The sequence below is a fragment of the Stylophora pistillata genome, chromosome 4, assembly GCF_964205215.1.
Source record: "Stylophora pistillata chromosome 4, jaStyPist1.2, whole genome shotgun sequence".
In the NCBI taxonomy this organism is placed as follows: domain Eukaryota; kingdom Metazoa; phylum Cnidaria; class Anthozoa; order Scleractinia; family Pocilloporidae; genus Stylophora; species Stylophora pistillata.
In genome coordinates this window covers 43,608,452-43,623,857 of record NC_142522.1, presented here as the reverse complement: position 1 = coordinate 43,623,857, position 15,406 = coordinate 43,608,452, and the positions used below count along the sequence as shown (strand labels likewise).

Below are 15,406 nucleotides of genomic sequence, written 5' to 3'. Positions count from 1 at the left end.
AAACCTGACATTACTGGCCCAGAATGTTTGTAATGGCGACGATTTTTGGCGAAATTGGTGTGTGCTGAAGAAATCTCTACAGGGTAGATGTGGAGAGTAGGTTTAAAATTTTAGAGAATCAACATAGCATACAGATATAACTGCTACTCGAGACCTACAATGCCGGTAACATCCAGTAACCTTATCATTGTAAGTATTCTGAACCATTTGTCCTAATATGAAGAGGTGCATGCTGCACAAATACTCCATGTAACACGTTACTTTTTTTAATTAAAAGAGAGGATGCTCATCGAAAATCAGAGTTCGTAAACTTCTCTGCCAAACTTTATAGGCCTGAACTGGAGTTTTGGAGAATATTTTCTTGTTACTTTACATTTTTTTCCTGCTAAATAAATAAATTCGTCTTTATTTAAAAACCATCCGATAAAATTACATATCTGATGTTACAGTAAAAATATATACTGATGGGAAAAATTACAATAATTAAATCGAATAAAAATGATTAAAAATGATTAGAAATACATATGGGGTGTTTACACAGCTAGACTATATTTAAAAATTAATCTGTTAAAAAAGCTATTTTTAAAACGTTCAGTGTTAATGCTGGGCCTGACAATGGATTTCCTTCGAATGCTTACAATATAGTCTTTGTACCTTGGGAGTAGGCTTTTTAATGGATGGTCATCATTTTTGAGGTTATAAAATAGGCGTCTGTCACTTTTCTCCAAAAGTTCGTATATGTTGTAATTGACCGATGTATAGCGCCTCTTATAGCATCTTTTTAAAAACCTTTGTATAACATTAAGTTTGGAAATACTTGCAGCATTTCATCATGAAAACTAGCTAGAACATTTCATGATGAGAACTAGCTATAGGTGGTTTGCATGTTACATCATCGCCTCCATGTTGGTGGATGTAAACAATAGATATCTCATTAGCTTCTTTTGTTCGTCCACCAGCATTTATTCCTTTCACCATTGTTACCTGTGTCTCTAGAGATTGATTGCAAACCACCTACAGCTCAGTGAGAAAGATGATCGCGGGGAAAACTTTGACATTAGGCTTCGATTTCTCTATCTAAAGATTTTCATGATAATTTGAGTACAAACCTCTCCATGGAACATTGAAATTAGTGTTCAGGACTTAATTTTTTTGAAAAGTTACATTTTTCCCCCTTGACAAAAAAATTAATTTGGAATTTCTGGGATAGTTTTTGACAGTTTCCGAAAATTACGCTTCAGGAAGAAGAGGACCTGCCCTATGAGGAGGAAATCATTCGAAGTCCCTATTCTGTAAAATTCTGGATCAGATACATAGAGCATAAGGCCAAAAAAGGCTCCAACACAGCACTGAATCTGCTTTATGAGCGAGCTCTTAAGGAGCTTCCTGGAAGGTATGGTTTAGCTTGTGCATATGTCCCATTTCTTGTTAAATTTAATGCAAACAAAAATTTACAGTGGGTGCCCTCTGAACAGATGCTCATGAGATGTGAAAAGGGTGTGTTAGTAGAACTTTTAAACAAGTCAATATAATTTTTAATGAATATTAAAGTTTTGCTTTGATTATTTTAGCTACAAGATCTGGTATCTGTATTTGAAAGAAAGAAGAAGACAAGTGAGGGGAAGGTTAGTAGGAATCATTATTTGTTTTTATTATTTTTGATAAAGTAATGGACAAAGAGGAATTGTTCCCAAGGTGTCAAACATGGTTTGTTCAAATTCATACCCAGGGTTGTCGCTAAGTGCTGGCTGCCACCTTGCTGGCAGCCAAAACTCCAGCCGGTGATCCCTTGGTAAAGCACAACAGGTACTTCCAAAGTCACACTCTTACAATCATTCGCCACCTTTGACCCTCCTCATTTGAAATTTCTGCTGGCAGTGTAATTTCTTAGCTAGAACCTTGGATCTCAAGGGGAAAGTGGAAGAAAATCCTGTTGAACTATGTTGAATAAATTGTTCAATTTGAACATATTCGAAATGTCTGTGCAAAGTAAAAGCTTAAAACTTTTATTTTCTGAATTTCTACTTAGACCTATCACAGATCCTGTTTATGAAGACATAAACAATGCATTTGAAAGATCTCTTGTCTTCATGCATAAGGTGTGGTAAGCTTCCCCTTGGTAAGCTCCGTCTTATGTAACTCTACCAAGAAATGTAGAGAGGTCAACTTGCATGATTTGAAATTCAATGCTGAAAACAAACCTCAGAACAAAGCTTTGGAAAATGAACTGTGGTGATGTCCAGGATTTCAAAAGTTGATTTCAAAATATCAATTTTTTTTTTATTTAGAGATGTTAGCATTCCCAACTCCTTTTATGCTCTAATGTGGCTTGTTAATGCTGGGATATTTCAAATTTTATTAAAAATAAGTCTGTTGACAGTTGAGTACTTATTGATAAATACACCATTGATAGATGCCAAGGATCTGGATAGACTACTGTCAGTTTTTAGTGGATCAGTGTAAAGTGACAAGAACAAGGCACACATTTGACAGAGCATTGAGGGCACTGCCAATAACGCAGCACCGTCGCATCTGGCCTGTATACCTTAAGTTTGTTCGCAAGTACCACATTCCGGAAACTGCAGTCAGAGTCTACCGAAGATACCTGAAGGTTAATTAATTAATTAATTAATTAATTAATTATTAGTTCATGCAACTTGTTTTATCTAATTATGTGATTTTCACTGCCAGTCAGAATGTTAATGCTCACTATGCAGCAGAGAGAAAATTTAAATCTGTTGTTATAAATAGAAAGCATTTTGTTTTGTCAAAGCTTATTTGAAAAGATCACTGTGGAAATTTTCACTACAAGTTGGATAATACAATAAAATTGTTTTAAATCTTCTATACATGTATTTGTTTACCTCAAAATAAGAGATACATTTGAATCTTTGATGAAACTTTGCAGCTTTTGGTCCCTGGAGTGTTACATGCATGTTTAATCTTGTTTGTAATACAATTAATTAGTTCATGCAACTTGTTTTATCTAATTATGTGATTTTCACTGCCAGTCAGAATGTTAATGCTCACTATGCAGCAGAGAGAAAATTTAAATCTGTTGTTATAAATAGAAAGCATTTTGTTTTGTCAAAGCTTATTTGAAAAGATCACTGTGGAAATTTTCACTACAAGTTGGATAATACAATAAAATTGTTTTAAATCTTCTATACATGTATTTGTTTACCTCAAAATAAGAGATACATTTGAATCTTTGATGAAACTTTGCAGCTTGTGGTCCCTGGAGTGTTACATGCATGTTTAATCTTGTTTGTAATACAATTAATTAGTTCATGCAACTTGTTTTATCTAATTATGTGATTTTCACTGCCATTCAGAATGTTAATGCTCACTATGCAGCAGAGAGAAAATTTAAATCTGTTGTTATAAATAGAAAGCATTTTGTTTTGTCAAAGCTTATTTGAAAAGATCACTGTGGAAATTTTCACTTCAAGTTGGATAATACAATAAAATTGTTTTAAATCTTCTATACATGTATTTGTTTACCTCAAAATAAGAGATACATTTGAATCTTTGATGAAACTTTGCAGCTTGTGGTCCCTGGAGTGTTACATGTATGTTTAATCTTGTTTGTAATACAATGGACAAGAATAGCCACCCAGTGGATGTCCATTGTTAAATCATTTATTCATTATTATTCATTTATTCATTTATTATGAGGTTGTGAAAGACAGTCTAAAATTAAGTGAAGAGGAAATATATTTCATGAAATTTTGTTTAAAATAGTTGGAGCCAGAAAACACAGAAGATTACATTGATTATTTGAAGTCTGTTGGATGGCTGGATGAAGCAGCAACACGGCTTGCTTTCATTGTTAACAAGGTATCTGTTACAGTGACCAACTCTGTTAGGTTACAACACGAATCAAAACAATGCAACTCAACTACACAGTCCTATTAATACTCATCTCATTTGGTTTTATTAACTGAGTTTGAAAATGAATTAGGCCACTGTAAAAGTTTTTGAAGCTGCTGTTTTAAGTGTCAACCCTTTGTTTTACTCTGACAAAGAGCTAATGCTTGAAAACTCAGCTTTAATAACTCTATACAGTGGCCTTTTACCATTATCAGCTCAGTTGTTTAAACCAAATTATCTTGTAATACCTCCTACTGATGCAGAACCATAGTTTATTTAGAAACTTAATATGTCCTTTATTTTATTATTTCTTTCTAATATTTGTTTTATAATTTTATCTGACTGTGTTCTCAGGAGAAATTTGTGTCCAAGGAAGGAAAATCAAACCACAAGGTAACTTACATCATTCAGCAAGTTTCCCTTGACAAACTCACCACTGTCACCACAGTAACTTGAATTAACCAATCAAAATAATAATAAAAAAAAGATTCCAACAAAATTCAGTTTTGCCAATCAGCACTTGGAAGTAAAGTACACATAGAGTACAAAGACTTACGATGGAATTAATTTTGTGGCATGTTTCCTGTAATGAGATTACAGGAAACATGCCACGACAACAAGCTAGGGGAAAATTTCATAAACAGCATTTGTTTTAATTCTCAATTGCAATAGTTCTCAGAGATTTCCCTTTCTTTTTCAGCTCTGGCAAGAACTTTGCGACCTTATTTCCAAGAACCCTGATAAGGTAAGGGAATTTTATCAGCCAGATTTGAGAGTAATTTCCCATGAATGACCTGAGTAGGCTTTTCTCTTAAACACTTGGATGGATTTCTATTTTGGCCGTAGATAAAGAGTCTCAAAGTTACTGACATTATTCGTGGAGGTTTGCGCCGATTTTCTGACAGCTTGGGACAGCTTTGGAATTCACTGGCTGACTTTTTTATCAGAAGTGGACACTTTGAAAAGGTTAAGCATCCTTTTGTTGTTTTCCTTTTTTCAAAATGTGCATTGCTCCATGTCATGACATTATTTTATGATATTATAACGAGTACAAGAAAACAAATAATTATGATAAAATAATTTGTATATATCACGTGCACCTCCACCAATGTAATCTATTGCATAACTTGCACTTCTTGCAAAAAGATATACATCGGCGAAACAGGCAGAAGACTAGGTGACCGATTCCGAGAACACCTTCAAGACGTGGAAAAGAATGACAAGGACACATCGAAACCAGTCGCTAGACATTTTAATTTACTTAATCATTCTAAGCAACATATGGCAATCTGCGGTCTTTCCTTACACTTGGGTAGCATGGAAAGCCGTAAAACTCTTGAACAAAAGCTCATCTTTCAAACCGGCAGTCTAAATCCCACAGGGATCAACGAACGCTTTTCATTCCACTAATTTATTCGTGTTTTTCTCGTTGCCATGTTCCCACCAATAACGTAGTTCCATTTTCTGCCTTTAAAAGCACACAAAACCCACAATTCCTCTATTCGCTCCGACGAAGGGCTAACGCTCGAAACGTCAGCTTTTGTAATCGTTACGCTGGCCAATTTACCATTTCAACTTTGTTGATATATCTAAATTATTGTGATAAAATAAGTTTAAAAATTGTAAACTAACAATAAAATTTAGATTATAAAATGAATTGTTACATGATTTATTTACAATTACTGAGTGTATAGTTCCTTTTGAAGGAATCTTATCCATGTGTAGCCCAAAGGTATCGTATGAGGGCACAGAATTAAAAGTAAGTCTTTTGTAAAGCACTCCCTTTGACGATGTAATTTGGGCCTCTTTTTCAGGCCCGAGATGTTTATGAAGAGGCTATTCAAACAGTTATGACTGTGCGAGACTTTGGACAGGTACTGCACATTATTTTAACTTGTTCATTTCTGTATGAAGTAATACTGCTTAGTACTTGTTTACTACTTCATAGGTTGTTGAAGGCATTTAGGTTCATGTGCAAAGTAACAAAGCAAAATTTTTTACTCTTACCTATTTTTACTCGTATGAATCAGCATGAACTAGTTTTTGGCTCAGTTCTAGCTTGTTTTAATTAGATTGTCAATTTTGAATAGTTTATTTAGCATACGTGTGGGGAAAAAGGAACTTGAAGGGCTGCTTATCTCCTATTTTCACTGTTCCAGACAGGAAATTCTTGTATTTGCTTAAGATAGTGACTTGTATTGTTGACTGACTTTTGATGTTCCAGTCTTCATCTACAACTTGTAAATATTTGTAGAAATTTTTGGTGAGAATACTCATAAAGATGCTTTTGATCTAATGCCGTTAGGTGGTCTGATGACCTAAAAAAATTGACTTTCAATTGTTTTACTAATTGACATATACACGTCATTTAGGTATTTGATGCCTATGCACAGTTTGAAGAAAGTATGATCAGTGCTAAGATGGAAACAACAGCAGAGATGGGTCCTAATGAAGAAGGTACAATGACATTTATCATGCAATTCAACCAAAAGAAGCATTTGATGAGCTCTTTCATTAGTTAGAAACTTCATAAACTCAGATCTCCAATAATGATTCCAAAGTGATACCCAATATACTCTACACTTGACCCTTGCAGTGTGCCCAGTGTGCCCATGTGCTTGTGGGTGTTATTAGGTGGCTCTTAACACCCTATTAATCCCCTTGTACAAGTTAATTTTGACAAGCATTATACATCAGGCTTCTTTCAATCTGGGTACCTCATTATGATGCAGTTAAATGTAATTTAATAGAGTTAACAACAAAGAACATCAACGTTCTCTAGTATTCAACAGTTTTTGCATATGTGCATAAGTGCTCTTCATTTGTGGCATTTATGCGAGGAGTGGCAGCTCGTCATCCAGGCAGAAATTGTTACTTAGTAGGGTATTTGACATGACTTGTCACAGCAAAATTAATGTAATTGACAGTAACTTATACCTGTAGTTAATACGTGCTAGTTGAATTTTACCTCATGGCCCCCTTATCTTTATAATTAGATGATATTGACTTGGAGCTTAGAATGGCAAGATTTGAACATTTAATGGACAGAAGGCCTCTCTTACTGAGCAGGTATGTGATAATGAGCGGGTATGTGATAAAGGTAACCTTGAATGAGCACAAACATGCATTCTTGATAGTTATAGAGAGGGACTAAGGCAACTTTGTCTGAAAGTTCCTTGCTGGGTGTTTTAACTGCGCTTTTGATTAAAAAATATCTTTTTGATTATCCTCCCTGATCCATTGGTCTTTCCCTTCACTGAGTATCACATACATTGTTTCTCTCCCAATTTGGCTTTCAATGCTCTATCTTTGAGCAAGATATGAAATGGCTTGGTTTGCTATCAATGCTAGAGAAACTTCCCTGACGAAGAACATGGACTTTACATATGATGCACGATCCTCGCAGTAGATAGCGCTATTTAAGCAATAGCGAAAATCAGACCTGAAAAAAATCAGGCCTGTACTAGTGCAGCGCTCTACCAATTGAACTAACAAGCTTGTTAGCTCAATTGGTAGAGCGCTGCACTAGTATCGCAGAGATCAGTGGTTCGAATCCCGTACAGGCCTGATTTTTTTCAGGTCTGATTTTCGCTATTGCTTAAATAGCGCTATCTACTGCGAGGATCGTGCATCATATGTATCTAATACCGCAGTACAAAAGATATGAACTTCATATATTTCATTGTATAACATGGACTTTGTTACGTTCCAACGCTGTGACACTTTTCCAAACCCCCTCGCACATGACATTTGCTTGCAACGGTAAAACGTACGAATTGACATCAAATTAGTGATAGGGATGTAATTTCTTTGCTTATAATTTTGAGTATTTTCCTTTTTTTTCCTAGTGTCCTTTTACGTCAAAACCCTCACAATGTCCATGAGTGGCACAAAAGAGTTAAACTGTACGAGGGAAAACCCAAAGAGATCATCAACACGTACACAGAGGCCGTACAGACAGTAGAGCCAAAGCTCGCATCTGGCAAACCCCACACCCTGTGGGTAGAGTTTGCTAAGTTCTACGAGCAGCATGGTCAGCTGGCTGAGGCGCGAGTTATATTTGACAAAGCTACTAAAGTGAATTACCGCAAAGTGGATGATTTGGCGAGTGTGTGGTGTGAATTTAGTGAGATGGAAATCAGACACGAGTAAGTATGGTCACATTCATCATTGAATAAATACGTTTTACATAGGATTATCAAATACTTACAACTCGGACCAGTTACAAACAAATTAGCATTAATTCTTTTTTGAAGTAGAAATCCCAATTTTCCTTTTTGCCGACAGCCTTTGGATAAACCATAAAATTCGTAGACTTAATGTTTTGTTGCTATCTTAACGACATAAATTATGGAAGGGCTCAAATTTCGTGGACTTCTTTCACGAAAAAAGGCGAATCTCCCTTACCGAAAAAAAACCGTTGGGTGCGTAAGAAAATGGAACATCCTCCCTCCTTGTACTTTGTGTAAAACTGCGTTTAACTTAGAGGGGACTTGAAACTTTGTTTCGGTGACGTACAAATACACAAAAGAGGGAATGGTAAACCAAGAAGGTAGAAGGATGGTTGAGGATGGAGTAGAACACTTCGGATTGTAAATAACGATCCTGAAAAATTTTGGTTCGATTTTTTAAAATACAACAACCCTAGAGTAGCGATTTTAATTATGTTTTGTGTTATTTGCCAGAGTTCATCCTTGCTCTATTTTTTTAATGTATTCGTTTGAAAGCCTCTTCTTGCCACAGTTAGTGAGCACTGTCCATTTTTTAGTTTTAGACCAACACGTTTTTTCTCTTGTAGAAATTATCAACAAGCCCTTAATCTGATGAGACGAGCCACAGCTATGCCTTCAACCAAAACTGATTACTATGATGAGGTGGGTTTGGCAAGTCTGAGTATAATGTGTCGGTAAAACTATTAATAAAAACGTATTTATTATTTCTCTATTTGTTTTTTTACCAGAGTGAAACTGTTCAAAAACGAGTTTACAAGTCGCTGAAGTTGTGGTCCATGTATGCCGACTTGGAGGAGAGCCTGGGCACATTTCAGGTGACCATGGCAACATCTACTTTCTGTCAATCTTGTTAAATAAAGTTGTAAAGCGTGATTCGCACGTGCGACAAAAATGCAAACGCACGTGCAACTGCTAATGCAAACGACGAATGTCAGGGGTTCGGTTCCTTATGGGCGAGTAAGATTCATGACCAAATAAAATATTTCTTTGTTCGACAACCGAGCTTAAGATTTATCAACTTTCTTCCTCTAGTAATGAGGTGTTGTCATTCGTTTTAGGATGTGGATGTGCTTGTTTTCCTCACGCGATGAGATCTATTGGTCACGCGTTCGCTCATGAAACATTTTGGAGATTACGCTCCGCTGTGATTGATTGAATTTTCGGTTCTACTGACTCATTCGGGGTTCGCTTTTTTAATCGATGGAAAAGCTGTTAGCAGTTCGAAACTGTGATCAATTGCATTTGATTATCAACCTTTTATTCGTGTGAAGCTTACTTAAGATGTCTCAAGAGGTCTGTTTGATTGCTTATTTTAAGACGTATTTTTTGTACATGTTTTCAGTCCACCAAAGCTGTGTATAATCGCATTCTGGATCTGCGGATAGCAACTCCGCAGATTATCATAAACTTTGCTACGTTTCTGGAAGAACATCGCTACTTTGAAGAAGCTTTCAAGGTCAGTAAAACTCAACAGATTGGTTACATTTCTTTGCTGTGTCGTGCAAAGAGGTAAAAGAACTTAAACCGAACAAACAACTGTTATGAGAAGGCAGAACGGCTATCTAGCTAATAAGTTATGCAGTCATCTATTTTGAATCGGTGTTAACAATAAATTCTTACTCCCTGGAGAGTAAGTTATTCTCTCAAATGATTAATATAGGATCTATGAGTAGCTGTAGGAAGCGTTCTTGTAGGGGTAAGTTGTTACGCTGATTGATGATTTAGCGTATTCGTAATCCTTCAAGGTTCTCGGCCTTATCAAGCTTTAGTTTAGTGTTTTATTAAAGCAGTATTATAAACGATGTACAAGTATCTCGTGAATAATATTTGTGTAAATTTTGTGTTGTTAGGTCTATGAGCGTGGAGTGTCAATGTTCAAGTGGCCCAATGTGTTTGATATCTGGAATACCTACCTAACAAAGTTTATTCAAAGATATGTAAGTTTCGTACCTTCAATCGGTTTATTCTGTTATTTTACGCTCCTTTGGGTTACTTTTCGTTACCAAACTATTTCCAAGACCAGGCATATTAATTGACTTGAGTGATCGATCGACCGTTTGGTTTGATGAGTTGATTAGGTTTGGCTCAATTTATTTTCCATTTGCTCTCTACTCGTTTTTCCACTGTGTATTGGTTTGTTGGTTACTTGTTAACTGCATCCTCGGAGACCCAGGGGCAGTGAGTCGATTTCAAGTTAAGGGCAGAAGAGCCCCTGGGGACATTGTCTTACAAGGCTAGTTCCAAATGGTCGCAGTCGTTCTGGCATCTGATTGGTGCCAGAAAATCTTTGTGTTTTTCTGCCCAATCAGAGTGAAGTGTCGTTTGGAGTCCTTTCGTGTGTTTTAACACGCACACATACAACAAGCTCTGTTGTTCGCTGTTTGTCTCGGCCGTGCGACGAAGCTTTGCGCGAGGTGAAAAGTTTCAGTCTCAATACACAATGTAAGAGAAATCGATCGGATTGTCCGCGAAATCTTACCGGAAATTATACTGAATACTTTCGCAGGTATCACAAGAGAACGAGTTTAAAAGTTTGCCAGGTTCGTATAAAACATAATGGTTGCAGGCATTGATATGTCGCTTTAAACGTTAGATGAGATGTAAGCTTAAATATTTTTAGATTTTTTGTACAATTTGTTGTTACTGAAACTTTTCCAATCCCGTGAAGTTATTTCGTCGCACGGGCCTCGCAGGTATGTCAAGCAACTGACGCTTACGCTCACGCAGCTTTCTGTGCGCGCCAAATTCTAATCGTTGCTTTGTAGTAAAGTCTTTAAAATATGGCCAAACTTGCTGAGAACGTTACATACGTGAACGACCTCCAGCAAGCGCTTAAAGAAAGCTTAGCTGTGTTTCCGGTTAGCTAATTAAAATCTGAACAAAAACTAATCAGCGAGAACATCGTGGAAAGGAGATATGTTTTCGGACAGTTACCGAAGGGGTTTGAAGAAAGTTAATCTTTCAACTGCTGCGTTGAGTGTTCAAATTCTTCAGCTCGAAAGGCCACGGATACTCTTCTAGTCCCTTGGTCATTGTTACTTCACCTCTTTTGTCGATTGTTGAAGACCAAGTTAATTACCTTTGATCATTGGGAATCGATGCTGCTTTCATTGGGGAAAACAAAACCTAAGATAAAGAAATATTGGATGGAAAGGGCGAGCTTGCTTTATTGTAAATGTCAGCTTAGTACAGGGTTATCTACCCACATCTAATAAACAAAACTTTCCACGTTTAGCTTTTCTTTTTAATTTTTCAAGCGAAGATTACATTAGATTTTTGCCGGGCGTGCACAAAAAAAATGCGTAAGCGCCGGTTGCTCGACATACCTGCGTGGCCCGTGCGACGAAATAGCTTCACGGGATTGGAAAAGTTTCAGTGACAGCAAATAGTACAAAAAAATCTCGAAAAATTTAGGCTTACATCTCATCTAACGATTAAAGCGACATATCAATGCTTGCAACCATTATGTTTTATACGAACCTCGCAAACTTTTAAACTCGTTCTCTTGTGATACCTGCGAAAGTATTCAGTATAATTTCCGGTAAGATTTCGCGGACAATCTGATCGATTTCTCTTACATTGTGTGCTGAGACTGAAACTTTTCACCTCGGGCAAAGCTTCGTCGCACGGCTCAAACAAACATAGCGAGCAACAGAGCTTGATGAATATGTGCGTGTTAGAACACATGAAAGGACTCCAAACGACACTTCACTCTGATTGGGCAGAAAAAAACAAAGATTTTCTGGCACCAATCAGATGCCAGAACGGCTGCGACCGTTTGGAACTAGTTTTGTAAGACAATGTCCCCAGGGGCTCTTCTGCGCTTAACTTGAAATCGACCCACTGCCCCTGGGTCTCCGAGGATGTGTTAACTGTTGCTCATTCATGTATTAATTTTTTTTGTCATTTTTCCAAGGGTGGCGCAAAACTCGAGCGTGCACGAGACCTCTTTGAGCAAGTCCTGGAGGGTTGTCCTGCAAAATTCGCTAAATGTAAGGCTAACAGAATTTATATCGTATTCCATTCCTTTTTAATTCTCTTTTAACGTTACCCACAAGCCTTTATACGTCATGAATATTTCCTTTGCAGCTTTCTATTTACTGTACGCTAAACTCGAAGAGGATCATGGTCTTGCCCGTCACGCTATGTCGATCTACGAGAGATCTACGAAAGCAGTGTTGCCAGAGGAGCAATTTGAGGTAGCACTAAAGAAGATGACTATTTTTTGTAATTAGAGTTGAAATTTTGAAGAAAACTGGGTATTGTTTTCATCACAAATCGAGGTTTAGTACACTGATTTAGTTTGTTTAATTTTAGTTTTTCGTTTTTTATGATAAGTGTTACTCCCAAATCATGTATCTATATAGAAGTCAGCTATTTCGAAACGTCACTACCCCGATTACTAAGGTTGCATCGGCTGAAAACAATAGAGTACTTGCAGCTTAGACCATTTCTTTTTGTACCACTACGATAATTTTTTTTTTTTTTTATGATGAATATTTACTCGAAGCTGCCAGACTTTTGCGATACAAACAACTTTTCAATTTTTTTAATGTTTTGTCATTGTAGATGTTCAACTTGTATATCAAGCAAGCTGCGGAGATTTTCGGTGTCACCCACACGCGTGAAATCTACGAGAAAGCCATTGAAGTGCTACCCGACGAACAAGCAAGGTAGAATTAATTTTTTCAGATTTCACCTCAGCACATGATTTCCCTTGGAACCTTTAAAGACGCATCGACAAAGATGTAAAGTCACTCAAGTTTTTAGAGTCATATGTAAAACGCAAGCCATGGTTGACTTCTTAAATTTGTGTTGTCTCCATTTGTCACTTTGTTCAAATTTTAGTAATCTTGTGAAAACACTGTTGTTTGTTTATGTGATGTGTTTCAGATTAATACCCATTTTTGTTCATTCTACATTTCTTTTGTTTGCCAAGTCAAGTTAACGTTGAGGTTTTGTTTAGGAACCTATTAGATTGCCTAGTATGTGCGTAGGACTTGTGCGGAGTCCAGCGTATTCCCATTGAAGCGAGTGATCTAGAACCCCTTCTTAACCTTTTAGTTGATTTTGGCTTTTAAATTTTTCAGGGAGATGTGTATCAGATTTGCTGACCTTGAGCGCAAACTGGGAGAAATTGACCGAGCCAGAGCTATTTACATGCACTCTTCGCAAATGGCTGATCCAAGGGTTTGTTCTTGTTTTGTTTTATTGCTTTTTTTTTTCTAATCAAAGTTAAGAGTCAAAGAAGGATTTTCGTTTGTTTCCAGACCACTCCAACTTTCTGGAAAGTGTGGCATGACTTCGAGGTCCGACATGGAAACGAGGATACGTTCCGAGAAATGTTACGTATCAAGAGGAGCGTGCAGGCTCAGTTTAACACGCAGGTCAGTAGATTATCTTGAATGCCGTCATCCTTACTGTGTCGATGAATCCTTTTCCGAACAGGCGCTCTGTTAGAATGATTCCTAGACGATCTGAAATCGCTCACACGGAACTCAGTCGCATAACAACCAGTTGTGAAATGAGATATTTCTTAAGCCTCTCGGTGGATGACTACTCCGATAACAACTGCTTAAAATTATCTTTACAGGTCAATTTCATGTCTGCACAAATGTTGGCAGCGGCTGCTAGCAAATCTGCAGGAGCAGGTATGTTGTTTACTCGGATGTGAAGCGAGGCGCTCAATTTTCAATTTTAGTAACCACTCTTCTTGGATTTCTGGACCTGGTGTTACTTCTTGTCATTGTTTCAAGAGTTTTCTCGGTATTCTTACGTTTTCTTCCCTAAATTTGTTTTGTTTTTTTTGTTTTTTTTTTTCACCTTATGAACTAGGAACTGAAGAGCCTGTGTCCGATGACATGCAGCTACTAGAACAGCAGGCTCTTGCTGTGGCAGCAGCTAAGGCTAAGACAGACGTAGCCGCCAAGTTGAAGGAGAAAGTCTTGTTTGTCAGGTGAGTGTGGGACTCTGTTTGATAGTGAAAAACTTATACTTGCAATGCCAGCCTAGCGATTTAGCTTCCATAAAGTTGACTCACTGTCCTTCTTTTTCTATGTCTTTCAGGGGTGAAACAAGTCAGGGTGATAATGAAAATAATGAACCAGTTACTAACCCCGAAGAGATCGACATTGATGATGATGATGATGATGATGACGACGAAGCTGAGAAGGAAGATGAAGAGGGTAAAGATGTTTCTATGACTTAATTATTGGGGTACTTCCTCATGAGGCTCCTCTAGTAAGAGGACAACTTCATTCGAAAGACCCGAACTTTGATCCAGATTATTAAAAAACTCCTATCACCTTTTTAATTGTGGCCCTCATCGAAGGGACCTCTCTCTTCGGAAACACTTTTTTTACTCAGAAGATTGCCTCCATCATAGGAGTTGCACTGTTTATTGCACTCGTAATAGTGTCCTGACGGTAGACGAGATAAGAGCTATGACTCGTTCAGATTCTCATGAGAATTTTGTGAATTTGTTTTACTGGCTGAACAGTCAAGTTTACCTCACGCCATACGAGCTCAATATCCTGTTAACGCTAAAAAGAGGCGTCCAGGCTTTTCAATTGAAAACACTTCTTTTGGGCACGCCCACTGGATAGTTTTACTAGAAATAGATTTTTTAGTCGTGGTATGTCGAACTTGTAGGATGGATGCCAGCTTGCCAAGATCTTGGTCTGCAGGCCATGGATTCACTTGCATAGCAGCATTTTTTTATGAGCACCTTGAGGTACATTGCTGTGGAGCCGCGAAAAAATTGCGGCGAAGTTGCAGAAAGAAGGGCGCGGAAAACTACACTGAAGAGACTCAGCGCAGAAATATCAAATAAGTACTAGAAAGTCATTTCTTAAGTCTTTATCCGCGAAACTAATCACAACGTAATGACTGTTGCCTTTGCAGAAATTCAAGTCGAAGAGCAGTTGGTTCCGAGCAAGGTTGGTTCTTACAGAAGATTTATTTTCTGTAAACCCTCAGGTTGAAATTAGCTCAATCTGTTTGGTTATTATCTCCTTCAAAAGCGGAAAACATTTCCGAAAGAACTTTGTTTTATGTCAAAATGTATCACCTTAAACTGATCAGTAAGTCTTTTCTCTTAATCATTGTTTGTTGGGATAAAAAATGAGTTTCGATCACCGCCAGAGCTTAAGTGACCGAATGAAATGGTAAAACTTAATTCGTATAACATGATTTCGTTATTATTAACCACCATTGTCAGCCATAATAACCCTAACCTAGTCAAACGTACCAACTCACTATTCTCCCATAAAATATTTCATTCATTAGTTAATTTTTTAACA

The 15,406-nt window shown here is 37.2% G+C and overlaps 1 protein-coding gene across 2 annotated transcripts in view; it reads left to right on the top strand.

The window, feature by feature from the left end:
- Nucleotides 1-7: 7 nt before the first annotated feature.
- The window catches only part of LOC111339443 (pre-mRNA-splicing factor SYF1-like), a 15,746-nt gene continuing 347 nt past the window's right edge, over nt 8-15,406 (top strand). Inside the window, exons 1-26 of one of the 2 annotated variants that reach the window (XM_088757552.1) lie at nt 8-189; nt 1,242-1,393; nt 1,572-1,625; nt 2,030-2,099; nt 2,414-2,611; nt 3,745-3,840; nt 4,228-4,266; nt 4,574-4,618; nt 4,720-4,839; nt 5,688-5,747; nt 6,246-6,330; nt 6,870-6,942; nt 7,722-8,021; nt 8,672-8,747; nt 8,834-8,920; nt 9,448-9,561; nt 9,956-10,042; nt 12,022-12,097; nt 12,195-12,304; nt 12,675-12,778; nt 13,196-13,295; nt 13,376-13,492; nt 13,699-13,756; nt 13,929-14,061; nt 14,172-14,290; nt 15,009-15,043. In XM_088757552.1, coding sequence (XP_088613678.1) covers nt 160-189; nt 1,242-1,393; nt 1,572-1,625; nt 2,030-2,099; nt 2,414-2,611; nt 3,745-3,840; nt 4,228-4,266; nt 4,574-4,618; nt 4,720-4,839; nt 5,688-5,747; nt 6,246-6,330; nt 6,870-6,942; nt 7,722-8,021; nt 8,672-8,747; nt 8,834-8,920; nt 9,448-9,561; nt 9,956-10,042; nt 12,022-12,097; nt 12,195-12,304; nt 12,675-12,778; nt 13,196-13,295; nt 13,376-13,492; nt 13,699-13,756; nt 13,929-14,061; nt 14,172-14,290; nt 15,009-15,043 — 2,538 coding nt within the window. In that variant the 5' untranslated portion in view covers nt 8-159. The remainder of the gene's footprint in view (nt 190-1,241; nt 1,394-1,571; nt 1,626-2,029; nt 2,100-2,413; nt 2,612-3,744; nt 3,841-4,227; nt 4,267-4,573; nt 4,619-4,719; nt 4,840-5,687; nt 5,748-6,245; nt 6,331-6,869; nt 6,943-7,721; nt 8,022-8,671; nt 8,748-8,833; nt 8,921-9,447; nt 9,562-9,955; nt 10,043-12,021; nt 12,098-12,194; nt 12,305-12,674; nt 12,779-13,195; nt 13,296-13,375; nt 13,493-13,698; nt 13,757-13,928; nt 14,062-14,171; nt 14,291-15,008; nt 15,044-15,406) is intronic. The other variant, XM_088757553.1, reaches the window with a different exon arrangement.